The sequence below is a fragment of the Pangasianodon hypophthalmus genome, chromosome 20 (assembly GCF_027358585.1).
Source record: "Pangasianodon hypophthalmus isolate fPanHyp1 chromosome 20, fPanHyp1.pri, whole genome shotgun sequence".
NCBI lineage: Eukaryota > Metazoa > Chordata > Actinopteri > Siluriformes > Pangasiidae > Pangasianodon > Pangasianodon hypophthalmus.
In genome coordinates this window covers 5,572,386-5,599,514 of record NC_069729.1, presented here as the reverse complement: position 1 = coordinate 5,599,514, position 27,129 = coordinate 5,572,386, and the positions used below count along the sequence as shown (strand labels likewise).

The following is a 27,129-nucleotide window of genomic DNA, read 5'->3' as shown; positions in this document are numbered from 1 at the left end:
CTTATCTTCTTCATGCATTGTATCACCAATTATAAGCTGTATGTATGGACATGGAAGCGGTTGTAAAGCCTTAGTCCTGGGCTTAACCTAACAGATCAGCGCAAAACAAGTTACTCTACAGCACTCGCTTCACTATGCATTGTTTTCATACACCCACTGGGTGGCGATGGCACCGTAGTGCTTGGGCCCGTCGTTGCTGCTTGCAGCTATATTTTACTTTTTGCTGGTTTCACTGCACACAAGGATCTGTTACATAAATGATAACAATTTATTTAAGGGCTACATGAAACCTAAATATGCTCCATTATATCTGGTTTAAACATACAGCACCTGAATATTTATAAAGGCTTATTCCAACTGGCATCAGCTGTCATAAAGACTATTATTGTCAATTTTGATGTCAGATTTTTGTTGACATAAGGTTGTGTTATGACATTTTCCAGGCTGACATGCATTAAAATATCATGACAGCCAACTTTGTAGCTCAGTGTACTTCTGGTTCGCATAAAAGCAAGCTAACTATCATTACAGTGTCATGATGCTGCCATAAATTTTCATTAAAATCTTGTATAATACACAATGATGTGAAAAATTATACTTAGGCCAGAAAAAACACAAGTATCATTATACTCACCATAACTCACCATAATATGCAGAAATACTGTATACCAGAAAACGCCAGAAGTACACTGAGCTACAAAAGCAATTTTGTGATGTTCTAACATAGAGCAAGTTAGTCAGGAAAGTATTATATATATATATATATTTATTTTATTTTTTTTTAATTTCCGCTTTTTCAGCTGTCTAGCTCGTTCTGTGCATGCTTTTCTGTTCACCATGGTTGTAAAGTGTGGTTATTTGAGTTACTGTAGCCTTCCTGTCAGCTCAAACCAGTCTGGCCATTCTCCTATGTCTCTCATCAACAAGGCATTTCTATCCAAAAAACTGCTGTTCACTGTTCCCGTCTGGCACCAACAACCATGCCCTGGTCAAAGTCATTGAGATCACATTTCTTCCCTCATCCCGATGTTTGATGTGAACATTACCTGAAGCTCTTGACCTGTATCTGCGTGATTTTATGCACTACATATGCATATTAATTAATTTATGCATATTAATTAATATGTACTTGGCACATGAAAAGGTACTTGCTACTGTTTATGACAGAACGTTCAAATAATGTGGTTTATTTTCATGCGTATCTTTGAAATAGAGTTACATTAAACCACAAATAAATTTTAAACTAATCCTCAAAAGTGTCCAAAATCTGTCAGAAAAAAAGAAAACAGTCATCCAGTCTTTTTTTTTTCATTTTTGGTACATTCTTGAAATACTTTGCTCTTTGCTGTCATTGTTTCACATGCTATCTTTCCATCCATATCCATCCTGTCTTCGTCTTCCTCTGAGGACGCCATGGTGAATCCATGCGACTTTGATTTGTTTCGAGTGTGTGCTGATAAAAAAGAGAGGGATGAAGAGAGGCAGATGGCTGTCTCTCTTCATCCCTCTCTTTTTTATCAGCGCACACTCGCTTCCCTTTGGGTCACACAGGATCAAAACAACTTTCAGGGGAGATACAGAAATCGATCATGTTGACAAAAGATCCGCATGGCTGCAGCTCTGTTGATGCAGCCCGGCCTTGACTCAGTCTCCGGCTGGGCTTTATTCAGGGGATAAAGGCCTCACGGCCTCGCTATATCCCTTTTCTATGATAATTTCGCTCGCGTGGTTAGTTTAAAGAGCTGGGTTGGTTCATTGCAGCAGTGCTTCCCTATCATTTTGGCCTTGTAAATATTGTATACACGCTATCTGTCTTCCTTGCCTTTTTAAAACATCCAGCACACAGTCGCTGTTTCCAGTCTGTTCTTTCTAAGTGCACAAAAGTCTGGAAAGGTATATGAGAAAAAAATAGGCTTCCTTTAGAGAGGCAGACAGAAATTTCTATGAAGCCCATTATTCATCTATCATAATAACTGTGCTTAAAATTCTTGTTGGTAATGCTTCCTTCTGAGCATTTTTATAAATTTTAATAACCTCTCAAAGCTCTAAAAATGTAGAAGTAGGTCCTTGATAACTTGTGCTAACCATGTTACTATTCATTATAATAGCATGCACTGTACTGCACAACTTTTATAACTAAAAATTACTTGTAAGATTAATTAACATTTTAAACATTTAAATGTCATCATTGAGTGTTTCATGTAACGTGAATGTTTAATTATTCCTCATTACACTATTTAAGGACATACCTATTGTTAAAATGTATAGATGATCTGATGGCTCAGCTGAAATTGCTGATTCTGAAACTGAGAGCACACAGCATGGTGTGGAATCTCCTTAATAATGGATGGAGTACAGCAGTGTCTGGGAGGTTTTTCAACCATGTTCAACTCCGGCCTCAGTAAGAATCCGAACACAAGCCTGGATCAGCCTCTTCGAGCTGGCATGCACCGCTGATCTGAGTCTGAACTAGCAGAGTGGGATTGGATAGTGATGTGCAACCCGTGGCTCCAAATGCGTTCTTTCACACAGCGCTGCTCACAATGGAATTCACTCTGCCACAGTGTACAGATTTTATTTAAATTTTGTTCAGCTTTAAAGGATAGCAAAAATAACTGTGGGAATTCCTTCAGGAGCAGGCAGGAGACACACCTCACCACTTCATGCAAAGTGATATCAAAGTGTTAAAGGTCTTTAAAAAAGGAAGAGATTTTTTCAGCATCATCTTGTGCAGTTGACTATAGAATTGACTTCATCAACTCTGAAATATTTTCAGACCAATAGACTACATTGTACCTGCATTCTTTACAATCTGCCTCCCTGTTTTTGCCACCGCCCCACTAATAGATATCCCCACAGCAGCGACTCGTGAATGCAACCCCTAGCTTTAATGACGCATTGTTATAGTTTAAAAAATACAGACAAGAATCATTATCAACTTGCAAAGAATTATGAGCACAGATATAATGATTTACATTATATTGCATACGTGCTTGTCGAACATCCCATTCCAGATTTAGTCCCTCCATTGCTGTTGAAATAACTTCCACTCTTCCGGAAAGGCTTTCCACTAGTTTGTGGAATATGGCTGTGGGGATTCGTGCCTATTCAGCCATAAGAGCATTAGTGAAGCAAAGCACTGATGTTGGACTACAATGCCTGGTGCACAAAGGTGTTCAGAGTTGTTGAGGTCAGGGCTCTCTGCATTCCACTCAAGATCTTCCACTCCAAAATTGGCAAACTATGTCTTTATGGACCTCGCTTTGTCCACTGGAGCATTGTCAGGTTTGGGCCCCTTAGTTGCAGTAAAACTGTAATTCTACAGCATGCAAAGATATTTGACAACTGTGTGCTTCAAACTTTGTGGAACAGTTTGGGGAAGGCCCACATATGGGTGTGATGGTTATGAGTTATGGTTACTTCTGGCCATATAGTGTATGAATATGGGCTTCAAAGAAAGTATTACCAAGATTTTGGTAGAAAGGGATTGTTAAGGTCAGAGTGAAGTAACATTAAGCAGTCATAGCTTTTTCTACCATTTGATGCAGATAAATTTTAACAAAATCACTTCTACAAGTTTCATGTACCATCAGTATGCTTTTTACATGTTTGTCTAGTTGTAAAAGAATTAATGTTTAGTTGCAAAATGGAATGGAACACTCTTCTTATTTGAACTAGAAATCCTGCTGAATGCAGCATTGTCACTTTTGACAGACAGATAGATAGGATCGAATTAAAATTTGGGTCATTCATTTTTCAGACCAAGCCATTTTGGCTTGCACAGGAGTAGATCAGGATTAAAATCTAACATACACTAAACCCTCTTGAATCTCTCCCTCATGTACCATCGGCTTCTCATTTACACTAAATGACGCCCATTTCAGAGTGATCCATCCAGAAGAAAGAAAGGGTTCAGCGAAAGTGTGGAGAAAAAGAAAGAGTGGCAAAGGAGTAAATCCATATTTCAGCATCTCGTCGCTGCACTCTATTCATTTCCCATTCAGACTGAGATCCATGATGGAGTAGTCTGTGTGACATAGAGCATTTCAGTCGCATTTAAGTGCTAGAGAATCAGACACAAGTGTGCAAGACTGTCACTGGCCCTCACCTGACAATATTAAGCTTCAGCTAATCTCAGTAGCGCAGGCTCGTTAAAAAAAAATCTTTTTAATATGATCTTTCTCCAATCATCAGCCTTCTGCAATCTGCAGATTCCCGTTCTTAGCTGACAGAAGTGGAACTCGATGTGGTCTGCTGCTGTTGTAGCCCATCCCCCTGAAGCTTCAACATGTTGTGTATTCTGAGACACTTTTCTGCTCACAGTGGTTGTATAAAGTGGTTACCATCCTTCCATATTAAACTGTAGTAACTGAATATTAGTGAATATTCCACCTGCATTGTATTCTGCCACACTTTCTACCATCAGTCTTGTTTGTTACAGAACACCACTACTTTAAGACTGGTTGTAAAATCTCTACTCTTCCCTCATTGCCTAAAACGCAGAGATTCTGGATAGAGGAGGGTGTGCCTCAGGTTGATCTGTTGTAGTATTTTCTGACCCGTGATGCAAGTTTTTCATTTTCCAGCCAGCTCTCCAGATATATTCTAGAAGTATAGTTTACACCCACACCTCTCTTATTTCTCTGCTGTCTTTTGAGCTCTTTTCTCAGCAATCCCTCAGACAGGATATTTTGTATATATTTGATCATTCCACCCACTTTCAGCCCTATTTCAAACCAACCAGTCTGACAGTGTTCCACCATTTGGGTACTTTTACCACCTCTGCCTATTATTTATTATTAATAATAACATGGATAGGCTTTTCCATCAATATGCAGATGTGCAGGTCTGTAAGGCCTCCTACACATTCATGATAAAGTCTTCATCATTTCCTTGAACCTGCCTGCCTACATGTGTTAACTAATCCTCCACAGTAGCTGACAGGTATGTTGAAAAGATTAACACCCTCTGAAGTTTTGAACATTGCTTTAATAGGAATGGAAGTGTTATCTGAAATGTTATTTTCAACATGGCTTCACACTTGCAAATTTGTAATAATTGACATGGCTCACTTGGGAAAAGTTTGAAAAATTCGGGTTCGTGTTTGTACCCTTTCTTACAATTTTATAGATAGATGGATGGATGGATGTACTTTACTGATCCCACTTGATTGAATTTCTAAGAATTTAATGAGATCTTGTCAGACTTTCTCAAAGGAATTTTCTTTCTATAAACATATGGCATATTGGTTTTACTTTATGTACTGACAGGTCGTATATGATAGGATAAGTTGAAACCATGGTTATTCATTTTTCTTCCATTTGTAGCATCAGACCGTAAATGGGAACTAACTGCAGGTATGATGTAAAGTTGTGAGTGGGGAACTGAAGAAACATCGGACCACACGCGCCACAGAACTGGTCTGAAGAATCATTCAAGCCAGTTGTTTGGATTTATCACTTTACTGTCATATAACCAATTTGCATAGAACTGAGAGAATCTTACTTCATATGTCACTTGCAGCGCTCCTGCTTTGTCACTTGCCTCTGTTGCTGAAATGGCAGTCATGGATGTACATTGAAAATGAATGGTTACTTTGTTGCTTGCTTGTGGGCAAGTTGATGCTTTTGGGGAAACTCTGCCCATGTTGGTTATTTAGCACTGATTTTACTTTGCATGGTAGTGCAAAGTAGCATTTTTCCTGATAGTCTTAGTCTTCTGTAGTGCAAACAGTCAACGACGGTGGATCAATAAATATACTCAATTCCTCACTTCTCTTTCCCCTCAAGTGGTTTTCAGGTTCCAGGTTCATGCATGGTTTGTGAGTGAAATGAATGTGTGAAAATGAAATTATGGTGCCTGTCAAGCCGGCAACAACCTTTTGCATAAACCATTCTGCTGTATGAGAATGATACTCCTTTTCGTAATTTCACAGAGATGTCACACTCCTACACATGACCTTCCAGCTTCATGTCTGAACTGCTCTCGGCATCTCTCCGCAGAAAAGCACACCTTCCATTTAAAGCTCAGATCAGAAGAGCAGATGAGCTACTGTACATGATTAGAGCTGATATTTAGTAGCATATAAAGCAATCCATAGAAATGCTGCAGCACTGCGGAACATTTCGTGTCAGAGCTTTTAATTATTGACGAGGAGGTAGGCACTGACAAGCAACAGACTTTTTTCTGCATCCAGGTAGAAAAAAAAAATACGCACCAATGAACAATCAGTTTATCAACTCTTTAAAAATAAATGTGTTCCTGAGTTGCTGGGCTGTCCTGGGATTCAGTCAGAATCAGAGTTCTCCTTTCGCTCAAGTATTCAACCCTAGAACCTTGAGAACACCAACATGGTGAATCCAATTTCCCGGATATGGTTGAACACACACGTTAGCCATCATGCTCAAGATGCTACTATTAATGAGCCTTTGAGGATGGTCACTGACACTTTTAAAACTGTGTTCTGTTTTAAAATTCATTCAATCCACAGGCCACCCTTGAGGAGTATGTAACGAATAAACCATGCTGTTATGCTGTTATAGGAAAATAATCAATGACAGCCTGACATGAATCAGAGTTACTGTTACCACCCCAAATTTAACTCTTCTCCAATTACATAAATGTGCCAATGATAACAATTTTTAATTTATTTAAAGAACAACACGACATACTTTTTATTTGTTTAGAGTTACATTTAATGTTGTCATACGAGTCCGTCTAAGTTAGTTTTTAATATAGAAATGATAACGTAGTAGATTGAGCTCATTAAAATAAACCTGTTATTTGAATTACAGCTGGCACTATTGTTGTTATCGAATATTAATCAACACCTTCTGACCATTTGTGAATTCTACAAAGCTGTGGTATAAGTCATATTAGCGCTAGCCATTTAAAAATACTTTCGTATATCCTGATAAATAAATGAAGACACAACACGAGAGTCTACAGAAGAGCAAATGAAATCAGACGAGATATTAGCATATACTGTAGGCTTTCGGGTTGTATTACGGAAACGTAAAGTAATGTTTAATAGTACACATATCTAACCTAACTTGCCTCTGGGTAAATCTTTTGCCTGATCCTAACAACATGGAACATGTAGTGTTTCTGCCTAAGGTTCGCTGATTTTGCACAGGCAGTGTAATTTACTAAGCCTGAAAGTCACTTTAGGGATGGCATGCACAAATTATTATGTCCTGAGAGCATGTATTAAATTTGTGGAAGGCCATTTCCACCCGTTGAAGGCAATATTCTACCATTATTTTGCATCTTAGTAAATCAGGACATTAATGTATTGGAAGGATGTGACCTGCAATATGTATGTAACGTACAAATGACAGAGCGCATATGTTTGTCTCCACTCGGATTCTCTGTGTTTGACTAGACTGCTCAGCCTGCTACTCTTAATCAAATCTGTAAACCTGGAGCAGAATCAAATATCACACATTCTGGTTGTAGATCTAACACACCATATTCTGCAGAATGAGTCCACTTTAAGCTAGCAGGCAAAATGACAATCAAAAAAATAAACATGCACAAATATAATAGAGGGCAAGGAAGGAGGATAGAGGTTATGTCAGACTATAAATAAATACAAGTGTTAATATAAACAGCCTGAATCCATGTTCTTAGCAGAGCAGTACAACACATCTACAACAAACAAGATGCATAAGAATCAGGTTTTAGCGTTTTAGTGAATGAGCTCCATCAAGATATTCATTCACTCATTTATTTTCCTTACGTATTTTTCTGGTGGATGTCACAGTGGTAACAGATTGAGAAGGTCAGTCCAGATCTCTCTACCCCCAGCCACTGATTCCAGCTCCTCCTGGGGGATCCCCAGACATTCCCAGGACATCTGGGAAATATAATCTCTTCAGCTGGTCCTGGGTCTGTCTCAGTGCCAGATACAGCTCTTGTGGCATCCTTCTAAGTTGCCCAAACCACCTTAACTGTCTCCTCTCGACTTAAAGGAGAAGCAGCTCTCCTCTGAGGTTCTCCTGGATTTCGGGAGAGTAAACCCAGCAAACCTGTGGAGAGCCTCATTTCCAGCACCTGTACTTACACACTTATTCTTTTGGTCATTATCCACAGCTCGATATGTAGCGTGACCACTAAACATAGAGCTTCATCTATAGAAACTGAGCTCCTTCTTCACAATCACAGCCCCCATCATACCACTCATCATGCCGTTGACCTGATCCATTTGTCATTCGCGTGCTGTCTTTTTTTTTTTTATTTACTTGTTTATTTGATTTTTGGATTTTTCCCCAATTTTTCTCCCTAGTTTAGTCTTGGCCAATTTCCGTCCGCCTGTTAGGTCTCCCCTACCAAACGTCAGCTACCAGAGGAATACCTTGTGAAAGAGAAGAAAATATTAATCTTTTATCTTTCATTATATTATGAATACTTCACAAGGCAGAGTCATTTTTAAGACTCTCTCTAAGTTTGGTTGCTACTTCTTACACCAATAGTATACTGATGGTTTATATGCATGATAGTCATTAATAAGACATGATTACTCATATTACTGAGGTAAGTTTATTATAGAGAAATACCTATGGAGATTATTATTAATTAATAAATAATTATTAATCCCGTTTTTGGGTGTGTCATATTTTCTGTTCTTTTTCTGGTTGTTCTTTTTACAATTTGTGCTGTTCTCCACAGATTCGATCGGACCAGGATAAAGAGATTGAAATCCGGTACAGCATAACAGGAGCAGGTGCTGATCAGCCACCCAGTGATGTCTACATCATTGACCCCATCACCGGAAAAATGTCTGTCACCAAGCCGCTGGACAGAGAAGACCGAGCCTCCTACCATGTAAGTTGTCATCATATCATGATACGTCTGTCCACTTTCTTACTGGTTCTGTGTAACCTAAGCGTACGCGCACACACACACACACACACACACACACACACACAGCTTCTGCCTTACGCTATATACAGTAACACACAACCACACACATTCTTTGAAGATACCTACCAGTATCTATGCATACTAATTACTTAACGCTGCTGCTTGCAACCAAAAAAAGTACAAATGTAGAAAATAAATAAAAATAGTTCCCTTGCGATGTAGTTTCCAAGTCTTCCATATTCACATTTGATGGTGCATATTTTACGCTACATCTTTCCCTATCTCTGTCTCTCCATTTCTCTTTTCAAAGTGATCAGATTCTGTGTCATTTGTTCGTAGTGAATATCTGTGTGTGTGTGTGTGTGTGTGTTCGTTCAGCTGATTAACTGTTCATCCAACCAAGTTAGTGTAGAAGAAGAAAAAACCTAAGTGAGCTAAGCAATCAGACAACGCTCTAAAATACCACACACAAGCAGTAATATCTCATTTTTACTCCTCTGCTCATTTGGCTTTATTTTTTTTTTTGTTTATAGCGCCATGAAATTGGTAGCAAGGTTAGTTTGTTTGTCTGTAGAGAGTTACAACGTTTGGTTATCCTTTGCTCAAAAAGAAGAGGAGTAAGAAATGTAATTTAAGACATGGTGGGTCTCCTGAATGTTCTTTCTTTAGCACAGCTAATGGATAAATAGTGTGTGTTAAGATATAAATAGTGAGAAAATTATACGAGTTTAGTAGCTGTAGCTCACTTGCTCAATCTGGATTGGTTAGGAGGTAGTGATTATTTTTCTATAAGGGCAGCTCTGACAGGAATTCCGACTGTAATTCAGATCACAGGCTTATATTACTGCACTCAATAATTTCTCTAGTGACATCTTACATAAGGACTTGTATGACAGATGCTCCAAACCGTAGGCTAATGAAATGTTTAAGAAAAAAAAAAGCACTGATATGGTGAAGTTTTCTGCGAGATGTTTGACTTTTTTTAAGAAGCCTCCAGTGTCAATGCTTTGTATCAGTTAGAGGTAAAACTGTAACTTTACGTTATCTGCCACAGGAAGGTCTTCAGGACAGAAGGCTTTGCAGTTTCCAGTTATGGTAACAGGACAAGCTGTTTTTTTTTGTTTTGTTAACTTCAATAGAAAGAAAAATAGCTGGTGAGGTAACAAATGTTTATAATGTAGCTGTTATAACGTAAGTGGTAGCAAGAACTTGAAGAAAGTCGTTAGGCTATAAATTTTTTACGTTACAGCGAATGCAGAGACTTTCCACATTTTGAAAATACCTATGTTACCGTACCACTTGCTAGTCTGGTTGTGATTGCAGAGAAGAGAAGTTTCATGAGTCTGGTAAGTTTAATAATGTATGTCCTGAAAAGCACAAATTTTACACATGAAACTTTATGCTCAATATGCTTTTTTTTTTTTTTTTTTTTTTAAAAAAGTTATAATTATTTATTACATATTAATCTTATTCAAATAGTGTAGTGGTGGAGCTAGGCTTGGTTAAATTACTGTACATTGGTACAGAACCTGCCATTCGAGTGAATATTTGATACATTGATATGAAAGATATGCATGTGACAGAATGTTGATATTCATTGTTTAGAAGATGCTGAGGATAAGTTTCATATGAAGGTTTTTTCTGTGAGATGGGGTTGGATTTAATTATACTCAAAACCACACCATTACAGTGAACCATGTACTCAAGTACTGTAGTGAGAGTACATGTAATTTGTAACTTTCAATCCCTGCTAGTTGTGCGATATACATAAATACACACACACCTTGGAATTTTGTTGTGTTAGAGATATACTGAAAAAAATAAATAAATAGTGGAACTTTATTATAATACATACAGACTACTGCCCCCTTCTGGTGTGCAGAGTTCTCTCTTTCACACGGGCATACAATGTGTGCACATCTTTACTGTCATCTGTAATCTATTGAGTCTAGGCAGTGATCCATCAGTTTCAGCATCTGCTCTGCATATTCCTTCGATTTGACAGCTCTTTGGCCCAACAAAAGACAAATTTGTTTTGTTGCTTGTGAAGCAAAATTGCTTTAATAAAGGGAATGCAGAAAAGACAAAAAGGAACACATTTCTGAGTGTGGCAGCTCTGCCGCTGCCTGTAGTTCGTAACTTTTCTGTTTAGATTTGTGCTCTCCTTTTAAATAACGTGGCATGATAACAAGGAAAAGCAGCTGAAAATCACTCTGGAAAAGCAGGTTTTCATGCGTTTAGTCACTTATATGGGGTTTGGTGGCAGTGTGCAGATGATAATGAGTGTGAGAGAGAGAGAAAGAGGAGGAGAGAAAGAGGGAGAGAGGGGGCGAGAGATTACTCTTGTTGACTTGTCAGGGGTAATGAGTATGTGTGTCAGTCTGTTCTGACTCAACTGGGAAAACAAATAACAGTGTGACCCTGCCCTCCAAGTGCCTCTGTGTCTCTCCCGTACTGACACAAATCAAGCCAAATATGAGCCCTCAGTTACCCTCTCTGTCAAAACACACACACAAACCCAGTTAGTTCGGAAAAAAATATCGCTATCCTGCGAGAGCTCCTGAGTTCATGTATAAGGAGATACACCCTGAGAACCTTAAGCGACAGGCTTCGAATCATATAATTGGCGAGTTACTGTTAATTTATATACGGATTACGAAGTCATGTTTAAATCAGCTATTTATTTGAATTGCAAATGCACATTTAGTGAACATTTCATCTTAATGACTTGACTCCAAAAGAAATCCATAAATGAAGACAAATCAGACCAGTAGGACAAAAGTCCAGACCATTAGTACAGTACAAGTTTAAGGTTGTACTATAACAAAATGGCAAAAGTGGGAATTGGATAATAAATATCTGAATAATTCCTGAATGCAGCGTACACTGAACAAACATTCTAGACACACACTCAGTATATGAACACAATCGTTCTGATGCTCGCAGGCACAACTTTAAATGACTACCACTGCTTTTGCTATCTGCTAAAGTGCCGGAAGTGTTCTTGGGAGCAACTGCATGAATTTTAGTGAAATGAGGTCTTGGTCAGATCTGACTTCTCTCTCGGTTTTCGGTTTCTGCCTGGTCAGGTCTCATGCTTTCAGAGAGCCATAAACTGTACTAAGTGTACAGTACTTGCTCTATAGATTACCAAAGTAAATAACAAAATCTTGGTATTGACGAGACTAAACTTGGGGAAAAAACTTCCTCGCTTTTTGCATCATTGTGTGTTGTTGCTGCTGTAAATATTTGGTTATGTTTAATTCCCCTTTAAACCTTTAAACTGTTTCTGAGCATGAGCTGGGTTACCACATTTAGATGATGTACACATGATATAGAAAGTCTACCCACCTGTGTTAAAATAGCAGGTTTTTTGCAAGAAAAATCATGTCAGATCTTTTCTCACCTTTAATGTGATGCAGCAACCGATAAAACAAATGAAAAACAAATATGTTTAGGGGAAAAAAGAAAAATAAACTTACAATAAGATAAAATAGATCAGTATTTGGAGCTATCCATGATTCCCTCCATCTTGACTAGAGCCTCAGCTGAAGAGTCCCAGCTGAAGAGAAGCAGCCCCATAGCATGATGCTGCCACCACCATGCTTCACCATGGATATGGTGTTAACATATCTTTTAGAATTATGCCCAAAAAGTTCTACCTTGACTCGTCTTTTGCCACATGGTTTGGGGTGATTGTTTGAATAGGTTTGGCAAAATTTGGGCAGGCTTGGATGGTTTTTTGATTTTTGTTTTTTTTCACTCTACCCCCCAGGGCAGACATGTGAAGAATAGGAGAGATTGTTGTCACATGCAGGGAGAAACCAATACTTGCCAGATATTCCTGCAGCTCTGTTAATGTTGCTGTTGGTCAATACACAAATTAAAAACACTATCCCCCAGATAAAGTACCGTTTCATTGCATAAGTAGCGCTTCTATTTAAGATGCAGTGACACTTGCCTGTCACCTTCAGCAATAACTCTGAGCAGCTTCTAAAGAGAATGCAAAAGGGAAACTGTTGTAAATGAAGTTTTTAACACTTAGACTAACACTTGTGTTAAAACCCACTTGTGAACATACTGCACTTTTTTGCCAGTAATAATTTGCATCTCCTATGGTTTATAATGGAAAAAAGTGAAATTAACCTTTACAATTTATCTAAAAAAAGATTTCTAAAAGATTACAAATGAAATGTAGGTGTATCCTACAAGTAATAGTGAAGAAAACTGTAAAACAATGTTCTACAACAGTAAACATAACTATAAATAGATAAAAAGTATGGCGTGTTCTATAATAATTAAAAAATTGTAGTTGTTGAGAAATTACAGCGATATAAGAGGAACAATCACACTACCGTGTTGTTGATTACCTTCCTCTAACAGCGTGACCTGTCGTGTTTTATTGCTTTCTCGTCTTCCTCAGTTTGCAAACCTTTGCACTTGAGTCATACAAGAGAATGCACTTGCTCTATTTCTCTCTCCTGCTAGAGGACTTTCCACCCCCACAAACACCCTGTTCCAGGCCTGCTGTCCAGCATACTAATGATGGCATAAAGCCACACATTTGCAGTCCACACACTGGGGGTCCACAGATCAAAGATGTAGGGCCTCAGACCAGCAACACATTTGTGTGTACACACACACACACACATACACACACACACATATACATATATTTCCCACCCTCTTCGCCCTGTCTGCTGAATGCCGAGTTGTGATTTCTTTGGTAATAGACAATGGTTGCTCTTGTGTGTGTGTGTGTGTGTGTGTGTGTGTATCTTTGTCTCTCTCCCTCTTTCCTTGTCTCTCAGTCTGTGTGTTTCTCTCTCTCTCTCCTGTGCAGGTTTCTCTGACACACAATAGTTCGAGTAAAAAGATGCTTATCTTATGTACCAAAAGCTGCTTTCAGGAACCAGACTAAAATAAATGACTGGGAAATAAAACGTGTGTGTGTGTGTGTGTGTGTGTGTGTGTGTGTGTGTGTCATTTTGCTCTCTTTCAATCCCTGACAGCCTCACACACTGCATACAAAGACATTAATAGAAACGGAAATAACAGAACATCACATGCAGCCTGGGACGTGGATTAAATGTGTGCAGGTTGAAGGGCACGCACACACACACATTCATGTTTTACTGACGGAAGATTTTCTTGTGGTTGTGTATTAAATAGTTTCTTTTCACATTTAGGCTTATGAATGGAGTGTAGCATTTGTAAATAGTTTGAGGTGTTATAGATGTGCTGTGCATGTGTATTAACACACTTTGTTTCCTTCTGCAGCTGAGAGCTCATGCAGTGGACGTCAACGGAAATCAGATGGAACCGCCTATTGACTTGTACATTTACGTCATCGATATGAACGACAACAGACCCGAGTTTCAGAACCAGGTCTATAATGGATCTGTTCCCGAGGTCTCTAAACCAGGTACGTGACAATCATGATGATGTCGATGGTGGTGGTGACGATAGTGTCAGTGCTAGTTTTGATGGTGAAGCTGCTGCTGGTGATGACAAATGTGGACTGACCACAAAAAAAATTTCAAATTATAGAAACATTTAGAAGAAACATTGTGTGTTAAAATGAGAGTACCCACAAGTGTTAACTGGAGAATACCAAGAATCTTGAAAGAAAGAGAGAAAGAAAGAATATTAATTATTTTCATTTAATTTTATTATTCAATTTCTGCCACACTTACTTTGGACATTTTAATGACTGACACTGGTGAATTTTTCTTGTTTAAATTGTTAAAGTCTTTGCTTTGGAATTTCAGAGAGTTACACATCCGCCACACTGCACCAAACACTACACTCCAATTTACTGATTAAAACTGAGCATCTCTACTTAACAGCCCACTTATTTGGGGCACTAGTGCTTTATCTTGATTATTATTTGCCGCTTTAAATGTGCAGTACTTCTGAATCTCATGACTGGAATTACATCATTATTCCACAATGCTGGAATAATTCTTCAATTCTTGAATCTGATAAGTCAGGTGTTGATTAATTTTCTATAACAGTATCTCTGACAGTAGTTCTGGCTGTAACTCAGATCACAGGTTTATATCAAGGCGCTCGTTCTAATACATTTTTGTTACTATATCATAACAGCTCATATCATACATACAGGATTTGTATGGCAGATACTCAACATAATCTATGACTAATATGATTAGATAATTGCTTAATTGCTGGATTAATTGCTATTTAACAAAGAAAAACATCTGATTGTTGATTGGTGAAATTTTCTGTAAGGAGATGCTTATTAAACATTTATAGAAGGAGTCTCCAGTGTCAGCACTTTGAAACAGTTCTGCTACGGGAAAGTTTTTGCGGTTTCTCAGTAACTTTACAAGCTGCATTTTGAAATCTTATGAAATTCAAGAGAAAAAAAAGAGAGGCTGGTGAGGGTACAAATGTTTATAGCTGTTATACCATAAGCAAGAACAGGAACTAAATTGTTTTGTTGATGTTCCACAACATTAAATGATGTGTTGTAAGTTTAATAAATAAAAAATTGTTAGTGTCAGTATATTACTGTAATAGGAAAATGATAGGCTGTTGATTATTTTCCTATAACAGCATCCAGGACAGATATTTTATGTGATGTACCAATTTTTGACCTTTTTTCTTTTTTAAACCAAGTATACAGACTGCCCTCATTAAATCAAAGCCTGACAATAACAATGCTGGCACACTGATGATGATGACAGAATGTTGATGATCATGATCCCTTTATCTTTGGCCCCTAAATCCAAATATCTCCGCATCATACTTCCCGTCAGCTCCTCTCAGTCTGATCAAAGTGTAGTGCTGGAGTTTTTTTGGCTTTAGTGTTTCTGCATGCTGTGTACTTTGAGGTCACAACAGAGTGGCTGTCAGACGAGAACAGCCGAGTGTCCAGTCGAACTGAACACTGTCGGGTCACGCCTCAGAGAAGTAGGATGTCATATGAACCATTCTGTTTTTATACTTTTGACTGTAATCAGAAAAAACTGCACTCCTGGGGCTCTGTAAACAAGAAGTACAAGAGAGAAAGAAAACAATTTTTTCTCCTCTTCAGTAGAGCGTGTATTTGCAGCATGCTGACCACTTCTGCTAATTAGCCTAGAAAAAGCATCACCGTCTCTGTTGTTGTGCACCCAGCATCCTTCCTCGTTGTGCTTTTGTAATCCAAAAACAGTTCTTCACTCAAGCTAAATCCAATCTCGTTCTTGAGAGTCTAGCCAAAATGTGAGAGACAGGTGAAAATGCAGATGAAACGACCTGTTAGGTACTTTTGCCAAATTATATCTTCTCTATTCATTCACATGATTTGCATCTCTCAATGGATTCACTGGAAAGGAGCTTAACCAACACAATCATATCAAATTCTCTGAAAGACACCACAGTGAAAGCAGAGCATGTTGGGAACAGGGCTTATCACTTTCCGCACACGTATATTCAATTATCACCACAATCCATCAGTGGTATGTAGCTCTACATGCCGCTTTTCAGAGATTTCTCTTTTTTCTTTTGAGGAAAGCTCCCATTGGGGAAGACATACGGATTAATTGAATCCCATCTCTTCTAGCCTACACCTAAGCAATCACTGAATTACTGTACCGGCTAATCCAATTTACTTCAAATCCAGGCTGAGTCATGATCCAGACTTGGCACAAATTAAAAATTTTTTTCATGTATGTGTATGGTACGGGATGATGTTCACCCACACGGTATTAACTGTACCACAAAAGATCTACTAGGCATCATTTTTTGGTCAACTTGATTCATTTATACTGAAGTTTCAGGGGGAAAAAAAGGTAGTGTTTTCCCTTTATGTGTTTTAGCCATTTTATGCAAATCAGTCAGAAAAAGTACTTAATAGCAAGCAGTTAAGACATATTTGCATAAATTAAAAAACACTTGAGGCTTTCACATAGCATCATTAAGCTGTTCCTGTTCATGAAACAGAACCACAAAGTGCTTATTAACATTATTCTGACATTACATTAATTGAGAAATGTGGGATGTAACTGAATACATTACTCAGAATGAAAACATGATGTCTTCTAAATGGATACAAATACAGATACAAATAGGTATGCTATTCCTTTTTTTTTTTCTTTTCTTTTTTCGATGAAAGCTTGCCAGAAAGGTTCTTAGTATCCGATTGAGAGTAGAGGGACTTTGGTGATGTGGGATGCAACAAAAATGTCCCATGACTGGAAGGTATTTACTTTCATGCCCGTGTGAGGGAGCAGTCAGATATAAAGAAACAAGTATCGCAGGACAAAGAAACGAGCAAATCTTGTGAATTCGTGTGAATGTGCAGCACTCGTGCATTTACGGCGTTCATTGATTCATCATTAGTAACTGCCTGGTCAAAGTCATGTGTGATTTAAATTAGGCTACTAGTTTATTTATTTTAGGAAAGAGAACCAACTAAATTCGTAGGCAGGTACAAACAAAAAATAACTACACACATCTTTACTTGAGACTGATTCCAAACTCGAGGTTGAGGAGCTGTCAGAGACAGAATTCACACACCGTGTTGACAGTGTTGGTATTTCTACTATTTTTAATAGGCCACACCTACTTTGGGTTTAAATACAGATACAAATATTTGGAGAATTAAACAGATCCAGACAGTATTATTGTGTTCCACCTATGAGCTGTATGAAAATTTCTACATTTTCTACTGTCCTTTCTATAACAGCATGTTTACTTTGCTGAGACATGACTCACAGGCTCTACTGTTCTCGCAATCTGCTAAATGACCCTCAAAGCAGGGTTCCTCTCAGGCCTTGTTGAAGTTAAAAAGCCAAGCAGGCTGCTTGGGCTTAAAAAAAAAAAAAAGTCCTAGAGTGCACTTGGGTGCCCAATTTTTCCTATGGCAAGTGGAGTGGTGGGGGAAAGTTTGCAAACATTACGAAAGGATGTTTAAGCACTTTTTCCCCCAGACCGGCAGATCCATGGGCTTCATTACGCTTTCACGACTGCTCTCTGGAGAAGAGGAAAATGGGGGATGAAGATGGATGAGTGTACGCGGGAGAGAGAAACAGACGCAAAGATGTTTCAATTGGTTTAATGGACGTGGAGTGAGGCTCGGCCCCTGGCTCCTTTTGCAGGAGAGCCCATTTGCCTTATTATGGTCCTCAAAGGATCTGTAGCAGCAGCACAATCCCACGCTGAAAGATTTACAGGGTGGAGAAGGGTAAAGACCGGACACAGCATCTTCAAATAATGCAGACATCGCTGCTGGCTTTAAGGAGTGCCTAAGTGGTTTTTGCATCTCATCAATTCGAGCCACTCGAGAGCTGAGAGCTTGATGTAGGTTATATTTCTAAACAAAACTATAGATGTAACAGAAATGATGGACTCCATATAAGAACTCATACATTTACTGTGGGAAGATGATGGAAAAGAGCTCAGACAATTTCTACAACAAGCGCAGCAATGTGTGGTGAACTTAGATGAACTAGAACGGTCATCAGAGGTCATCGCAGTCAGAATGCCCAGATTTCCAACTGGAATGAAGTCAAACTGAACATTTAATTTAAAAAAAACTGTAGAGAGAAAAACAATTTATAGGATGTATTCCCACTTCACACCTAGTATTCCTGGGATAGACTCCAGATTTACCTTGACCCTGACCAGAATAAAGTTCAATCAATCAATAAATTAATAAATGGGGGAGGGGGGGATCTACTTACAGTACTTTAATAGGATAAGATATGGGATGCTAAGAATTTCTATCCATTAATGATTTTTTTGTTATTTTATTTAATGCCAAGTTTATTGTTTATAACTTCAGAATTGTGGGGGAAAAAAAGAGGATGGCTCTGTTCTCTATAAACTGCTAATGATTATAATATGAATAGCAGTCTCAACATGCATTTGCCTCACTATTTTCTTAATGCTGCTTGGCAAAGAATTCAATTTAGCCAGCTAATGTTACCCCCATTACAGTTGGGATCATATGCAGGATCTGCAAAATGTTAATAATTGTAAAAGATAAGAGGGATCATAAAAATTGCATTTTGTTTATTTAGTACTGCCCTGAATAAGCCATCACGTAACAGATGTTTACATATAACTTACAAGACAAAATAACCGAATTTCCACAAATGAACCAGTTTACATACGCTTGATTCTTAATAATGTGTGTTGTTACCTAGATGATCAACAACTGTTTGTTTTCTGCGTTAGTTGTTCATGAGTCCCTTGTTTATCCTGAGCAGTTAAACTGCCAACTGTTCTTAAGAAAAATCCTCCAGGTTCTGCAAATTAGTTGGTTTTCCAGCATCTTCTGCATATTTGACCCCTTTCCAACAGTGGTTATATGATGTTGAGATCCATCTTTTCACACTCAGGACAACTGAGGGACTCGTACACAACTATTACAAAAGGTGCAAACATTCACTGATTCTCAAGAAGGCAACATGATACATTAAAGCCAGGGGGTGTAAAATTTTGAATAGGATGAAATTTATGGTGTAAATTGTTAACATTTTGCAGATTCTGCAAGGTGTATGTAAACTTATGACCAACTGTATTTTTGCTCCCTGGTAAAGAAAATAGTGCAATGTAATGGGTGTTTTTAAATGAACTCTTTGAAACAAATCAAGAATTTACAGCCAATTAAAGTTTTCTTATATTGTTAAAGAACTTGTTGCCCAAATTTTTTCCAAAGGTCACGGTCTGGTTTTGTCTAAACACTTTCCAGTCCTTCACTTTTTTCACCAAATGATGTGTCCAGTTTCATTCTTCTTTATGTGCTCAATGTCCATTTCCTGTCTTGTTACTTTTAAGCATCTCAATTTAAGCCAAAAAGCAATTATGTTTCTGAATTAGTTTTGAATTTAACGCTTGGAGGTTAACTGTTATCTGCATGTTTTAACTCCTACCCACTCAGAGTGAATAATCCATGTACAGAATTCCACTCATTGAAAATTGAAAGTGACATTTGACATTCAGTTCAGCTCTCCTTTCTGTCACTCTCTTTTATGGCTTCTACAAATTTGACAGGCAATCAAGTGATCGTCTGCATACCCTCCCTTCTTCTCTCTTTCAGTTTCGCCTTTTTGGTTGTTCATATTGATGTAGCCCCATCAGAAGAGGCCATAATTGTTTTTCAAGCTCTGCCTTTGTTCTCTCGTCTCCTCTGGCTTGGTGTCAGATCCTGCTCAGAAATGTAATGAAGTTTGAAATAGAACCCTCAGCCTTGATTATCCCTTCATAGGTGTTTTGTCATGGAAATGGTGGCACTATCTCCTAGCAATTACGCCAAATCCAGTGCCTCCTGTGAAGACGTAGTTAGTTATTAAAGCCCTCAATCAGTATCTGCCAAAACAGCGTCACACGTCTCACAGACAGCTCAGAAGTGTATTTACAAGCTTGAGCAATTTTTCAGGCAGAAGATTTGAGCAGATGGCTGTGAGTTCAAATCCCAAGACTGCCAGAAAGCTACTAGCTCCTAAGAAAGAGTTTAACCATTGGCTTCACAGATAAACGACTGAAACAGGGACTTGTAAATTGCAAATACAAGTGTCAGCCAAATGAGAACCTGATCTCATGCGAAATTCAACCTGATTTCAAGAGTAATCAGTACAAGTTCAACAAATGATTCGGGACATTCATTCAATCTACTCCATCTCTTTCTGTTTACTTTCATGTTTTTTTTTCCTATTCAGACCTGAATCTAGAGTGATTGACAGTTGCAACATTTTTTTTTTTAACTCTCCGATATTAACTGACCCACTGGAAGATCTACCCCTTTCTACCATCTCACACATTAGTAATCTTTTCATAAGCGCTCTTCTCTCGTCTCAACGTGATTTTCCTGCTTGAAAGATCCGTGGCATCCTTGCTTTCCATCAAGGTAAATGGAGAATGTTTTGAGTTCATTAATGTGAAATAAAATTTAATCAGTGTATGTTTGATTTAGCTGATAGACAAGTATATAGTTATCAATTAACTGTATTAATTAGGGATGCACTGAAATTTTGTTGGAGATAAAGATAGGCCTACAAAGTGTCAAATCTAACATGTTACAAATAATTCTAATGGTAATGATAATTAGAAAGTGATTTAAAATGCTGTTTGCTCTCCTGAACAGCATCAGATGAACAGTGGAAAAAAGTGGAACCATTTCCTGGTTTCTACAAGGGACATTAAACAAGTGTTTTTTTTTTTTTTTTAAAGGACTATAAGGAAAAAGTACTGTGTAATGTTTTTATTCCCCACTCCATGGGACTACACATTATTCTCCTTCAGGGTTGGCATGTCTGCATATTTGTTGTTCATACGTACAAAAGTTATCCCCACCCCTAACCTTAACCTTCATTTCTCCTCTCTTGATTTTAGTCATGAGAATTGCTACAAATTTCCGAGTATGTTTGAATTTGGAAGAATTTGAACAATCAAGCGTGACCGTGATTTCCTTTGTATACCAATAAAGTTGTAAGATGTACCTGTCTTTTGTAACTTAATATGGATCTAGTCATACAAATTCTTTTGAAGAGAAGTTCATCTTTAACTTAGGGACTAAGTTTTGTGGAATTTTTCATACAATTTGATACCAGTTGATAAACTTGGTCAAAACTTGCTCAAATGTCTATGAACCTCACACATGGTAAATTGTTTTGTGAGCCTGCCATTTGGAGAGATTGCTGATAGGGTTTGTTTTTCGAGACGACTGGAGGCCACTGATACAGAACTACCAAGTGGCTGGAACATAACATCAACAGAATGGCATTAGCGAAGAGAGCCAGAGTGACATTTCGCCCACGTCAGGGGAAATAGCGAGGTTTATTCCTGGGTGTACGTGCACAGAGGGACCGTAATTGCTCGCCCACATTTGAGATGGTGGGTGACAAGCTTGTCGAAATCAATAATCATGCTTTAGGGGTTAAAGGCCATGAAGTACACTGCCCACACACACAATTGAGTCATGCTCAAATTGCTGTGTTTACGTTGAAGAACAACACCTGGCAAGTGCTGGATCATTAAGTCTGGTGTGTTAATGGGGTGAGCGAATGGAAGTGATACAGGGAAAGACATATCCATAAGGTCCTTATTAACAAACTCTACAAGTTTGAATCAATTTAAAGTGTGCTGATGGTTGAAACTTGAGTCTGGAACTGAGAATTTTATAGTAAGGAGAACAAGGTGTATGAGAAGCAGTGTCAAAGGTCAGAGGAATTTGATAACACTTTATTTACTGTTTAGAGAATCATGTTCTGAATCATTCAGCCATTACTTTGCTCTTCAGACAAGATGAGAAATCACATACGCTTGCATTGATTGTGTGTCTGTTCATAATTAGTCATTTCTACACTGACAAAAAGCCAGAAATGACATTTTGCCAGTGAGTCATACAAAAGAATGTTTTCATATTTCACACTAGACATGAAAATGGAACGAGTCATTTTGCCAGCGATTCATTCAAAAGAGCGTGTGTATTTTCACATTCACTCTACAGGCACGTCAGTGATGCGCGTTACGGCGATCGACGCTGACGACAGCACGATGCCCAACGGCCTAGTGCACTACAGGATCCTGAACCAGAGTCCACACATCCCCATTCCCAACATGTTTACCATCAACGGAGCTACGGGCGAGATCAGCACCATCGCAGCAGGCCTGGACAGAGAGGTGCATTGTTATTCTTTAACACCAACACTCTCAAAAAAAAAAAAAAAAAAAAAAAAAAAAAAAAAAAAAATCCATTTGTGTGAAAGGCATGTATGCTTGGTTCAGTGGTAGAATAAGTAATGGTCACATACATTGCAGGGTGACAAGCTTGTCAAAATAAAAGTTGACATTCGTTGAATTAGGAACAATACAGGAATAACGCAGCTCATAATTAAAGGCTAAAAATAAAACGAGACAAAGATACACAAGACTACTGAGGGCAAATGAGACCAGTCTCCTGTAGCAGACATGAACATCTGAAGCATTCTGTAATTAATCTAAAACGTGTGTTTTGCACATATTTCACTTAGACTGTGGGGGCATTGCTTTAGAGCAGACCGACACTGACTGTCAACACCAAAGTAAGGCTCAGTATAAGCTAGCTAACTTACTGGCTTTGGATGAAATAACACAAAAAATATTTTTGAAAAATTGGAAAAAAAATTCACAGCTCAGTGCCAAATATAATTACATTACTGTCCCTTACTGAATTATTTTATTTTATTGTTATCATTACTACATTAATATTAATTTAACTACATTAGCATTGTTGCAATCATTTTAGCATTATTAGTACTACATTTTTAGCATGGTTACAACATTGTTAGTATTATCAGTACTATTTTATTAGCATTTTTAAGAAGTTTGAGCAAGCAGGGGTGCTGTGATTGGATTTCATTTGATTGCATATGAATGAAGGCATAAGAAAAGGTACAAATGCTAACTGTCACGAACCAGTGTTATGCAGGGTTGTATGATTATCATACCATTAATTATTCATGGTTAAAGCAAGCGATATGAATTATAATGAGTGATTTAGTTTGATTACATATGAATGAGGTCATGAGAAAAACTATGAATGCTAACTCTTGGACTTACACGGCCTTTTCTGCATATTAGCTCATGCAGATTTGTGTAATTTTACATACAAGACTTTATTACTGTGAATGTGTACATCTGAGTGTGTGCTTGTATGTGTGTATAAGGACTATATAAAAAACTGAATTAATCTCCATGCTGGTTGAGAAGCTTTGCCCTCTGGTTCCAAACAAAAGCCTAGCCAACGGCCAAAGCCTTGAGATGCTAAGGGCCATGTCTCTGCTCTGCTTATTATTTTTGCCTAAAGGCTTCTCGGATCGAGCCTGTAGCTCTGCTTTATCGACATATGCTCAAATACATGCATCAACGGCCGTGACTTCACTCCCACATTCCTCTCACACTCACCTACCTGCTGATTAGCATGTTTATCTCACACATACAATTTCTCACTCTTTTTTGAGTCTAGTCCTCTTTTGCTGTCTAGGTCTGTGCCTTAGGTTTATGCGTGTACATGTACAGATACGCAAGATTTCTCATAACCACTCTGTACTAATGAGTGAGGTCATGCAGGGGTCAGTGTTAGTGGACCTGGGGCTTTTCTTCATCAGTTTGTGCCATCTGATCCCCCAATGTCTTTCAGCAGGGGCCACATCTCTCTCTCCCTCCATCTCTCTCTCTTCTTTCTGTCTCTCGATTCCTCTCTTTCTATCTGTCTCTTTCTCTCATACAGATTTTCAAGGTCAAAGATGAAATTCATTTCATGGCTTTATACTGGACATCATGTTTCCTGTGCTGTATACTAGACTTAATATTTCCTACATTTTTTACCATTGCTTAATATCAAAATTACACTGAAAATATGTTTAACAGAAATTAATCCTATCCTATAACAAGCCATTCCATAGAACAGGAATTGTAATAAAATCAGATGATGCTATATGACAGTAGTATTGTATATGGTTGTTATATCTTTGAGACTTTCTTGTAAGAACATGAACTAAATTTGAAATACTTCAATTTCAAGTTTGTGTTCCATTTAGCAATGGAAATAGGGTTTTACTTAGAACCCTTAAATCAATTCAAGTCAGTCTTATTCATATTGTGCTTTTGACCACAGATATTGTCACAAAGCAGCTTGTAGATTTATATTTAGTTCCCTAATGAGTGAGCCAGGGGCGACAACAGCAAGAAATGCTCCCTGAGGTGACATGAAGAAACCTTGAGAGGAACCAGACCTAAAAAGAAACCCATTCTCTTCTGTGTGAAAAACAGATGATACATCATTACTCTTCCACAGTTGTATACTAGAAGGAGAGGGATGTTCAATACGAGTGTATTGTGAATAAGAGGCCTGGGATGACAAACAGGACAGTCTTTTTGATTACAACAGCAGTTTTTAGATACAAATATACAACATCCAGGTCAGATTATTCAGTGAAGAATGGATAGGACATGGGCATGAACTATATTTGGGAAGCCCTGCAACACACAGGGTGCATTCCCACCTCATGCCCAGTATTTCTGGGATAAGCTCCAGATCACCACAATCCTAACCAGAGAAAGTGAGAAGGTTTTCAGGAATCTTTAGGGTAGGGTAAAAGTCATTGATTAAAAACTAAGAACCCTTAATTAAAAATTCTGGGAGCTTTGAAGATCCCTTTCTGTTTTTTGTTGGTATACGTCCTTTAACAGTAATGCAGTAAGCTGATGTTCTGCACTGAAAAAAGCTCACTGAATTTACTCGTCAATTGTGTACATGTGTTTCACATGATTGAATTGAGTTACATTAACACAATCTGTTTTTGTACAGCTAACCTAATTTGATCATGGAATTTCAAAGCCCTGAATAAAATCGGACCCTGTGCTCTCACCTTTGGATCAAACCCGGATAACTGGCGTTTGAGGTGGCGACGTTTAATACATCTAAATACTACGTTATTTCTTCCCATCAGGGCCAACATCCTCGTGGGATTTTAAACCGTAATTGGATCAGGTTAATATTACGTGAATTGATCACTCACTCTATATACTTCCATCTAGTAATTAGAAACTTGTTTAAATTTAATTTATTATGAGCAAATGAATCACGTTTTGATGATAAATTTAATATTTCTATGTAAACTATGTGTGATATGTTCAGATCTGACTGACCACATATTCCCTATTTTTCAATGTGGCTTACAGTGTGTAGATCTGCACTATGTAGGTCCAGATACTACAACTGTTCTCTTTGTATCTCATAATACAACTGAAGTAACACCCATTAATCACTCCGCCTCCCACCTGTGCCATTATGCCAAAACTAGGGCACACCGGGGTGTTTACAGACCGACTGTTACTGCTAATAACACGCCAAAATACACACACACACAGAGGGAACAGAGCGTGCAGAACGGATCACGCACGGGTCTCTTCTTCAAAACGCCAATAAAAATATATGCAAAAGCTCCAGAACAAAAAGTGCCACAATTACGACAATAACCCCGTGTGGAGTAAACGACCAGGGATGCGCATGTGCACTCATTTAATGGGACTCCCAGGAAGCCCAGAAGAGCTGGTGCTCCACTAGTGCAGTATTTAATCAAAAGCTCTGGAAATGTCAGAGTCCGCGCCACAGGACACGCCATCAGATGGAGCTGGATACTGCAGAGAGTTGAGAGATTTCTCTCACACACACACTTGCTCATCAGGAGGAGGAAAGAGCTTTCATCAGTAGCATGATCCTAATTGGAATATTTATGCAGTAATTAGTGGGGTGAAGAAGCCCAGTGCTGAAACATGAGACTGCTGGGATTCGAAGATCATTGTAGTGTCATACAAGACTGATCAGAGGTGCATAGCAATTAACCCTCTCGGCAAGAGAGGGGCTGACCTCTGCTCTAATCTCACCACTCACACACATCGTATTAGTTAAGAATCGCTAAAATCTCTTTTGGAAAGTTACACAGGAATCCTTTGTTTTGTTCCTAGTGTTATTTTGATTAGTGAGCAGCTAGTGATAACGGTCTAGCTACAGTTTTAGAAAATGGGTTCCTCTTGCTGATTAATAGTTGTAGCTTTCTAAATAAGGTCTACTTGGCACCTTTTATGAAAAAATGTTGTTTGAGCGTAATTTGATTTCAACATGAAGAAATTAGCAAGGCAGACTAGTCGTCACTGATGCATAATGATTAGCAGTTCATACATTCTTTCATTTTCCACAACAAAAAGATTACAGCTTCCTGTTCTCTATTGCTCATTATTCCAGGTTTTGGAACTTTGAGGTTAAAGTTGCCCTAGAAGAACATACTTTGTAAAGGAAATGAATTGATTCTGGAGAGCAATTGAAAATTTGCAAAAATCTGCATGAGTCAAAGTTACAAAACAAGATAAGGGTTGGAGACAGGGCTAGCAAGTTTTGTTTAGATTCTTCACTCTCCATTCTTCATTCATTCATCCAACTTTATCCTGGTCAGGATCAGGGTGGATCTAGAGTCTATCCTGGGATCACTGGGTACGCATCCTGAATGGAATGCCAGTTTATGGCAGGGAAGAACACACATTCACACCAAAGGACAATTTAGAGTAGCCAGTCCACCTCCCAAGCATGGTAGCGTAGTTCTTTTTTTTTTTAAAAAAAAAAAAAAAAAAAAAAAAAAAAAAAAAAAAGAGTTCTGGACCATATTCACATCAAATTCTATGCAGTCCGGTTGCAACGTTACCGGCATTTCATTTCAATGTGGTTTTATTCTGCGTTTGCACCAGCAGAATTGCAACTGACAAAGCAGCTAG

General features: G+C 38.3%; 1 protein-coding gene across 3 annotated transcripts in view; it reads left to right on the top strand.

Moving 5' to 3' along the window:
• Window positions 1–27,129, top strand: part of cdh4 (cadherin 4, type 1, R-cadherin (retinal)) — a 397,112-nt gene that overhangs the window by 342,768 nt on the left and 27,215 nt on the right. For all 3 annotated transcript variants that reach the window (XM_026935538.3, XM_026935539.3, XM_053227230.1), the window contains 3 exons: window positions 8,671–8,826; window positions 14,146–14,290; window positions 22,328–22,500. In XM_026935538.3, coding sequence (XP_026791339.3) covers window positions 8,671–8,826; window positions 14,146–14,290; window positions 22,328–22,500 — 474 coding nt within the window. The remainder of the gene's footprint in view (window positions 1–8,670; window positions 8,827–14,145; window positions 14,291–22,327; window positions 22,501–27,129) is intronic.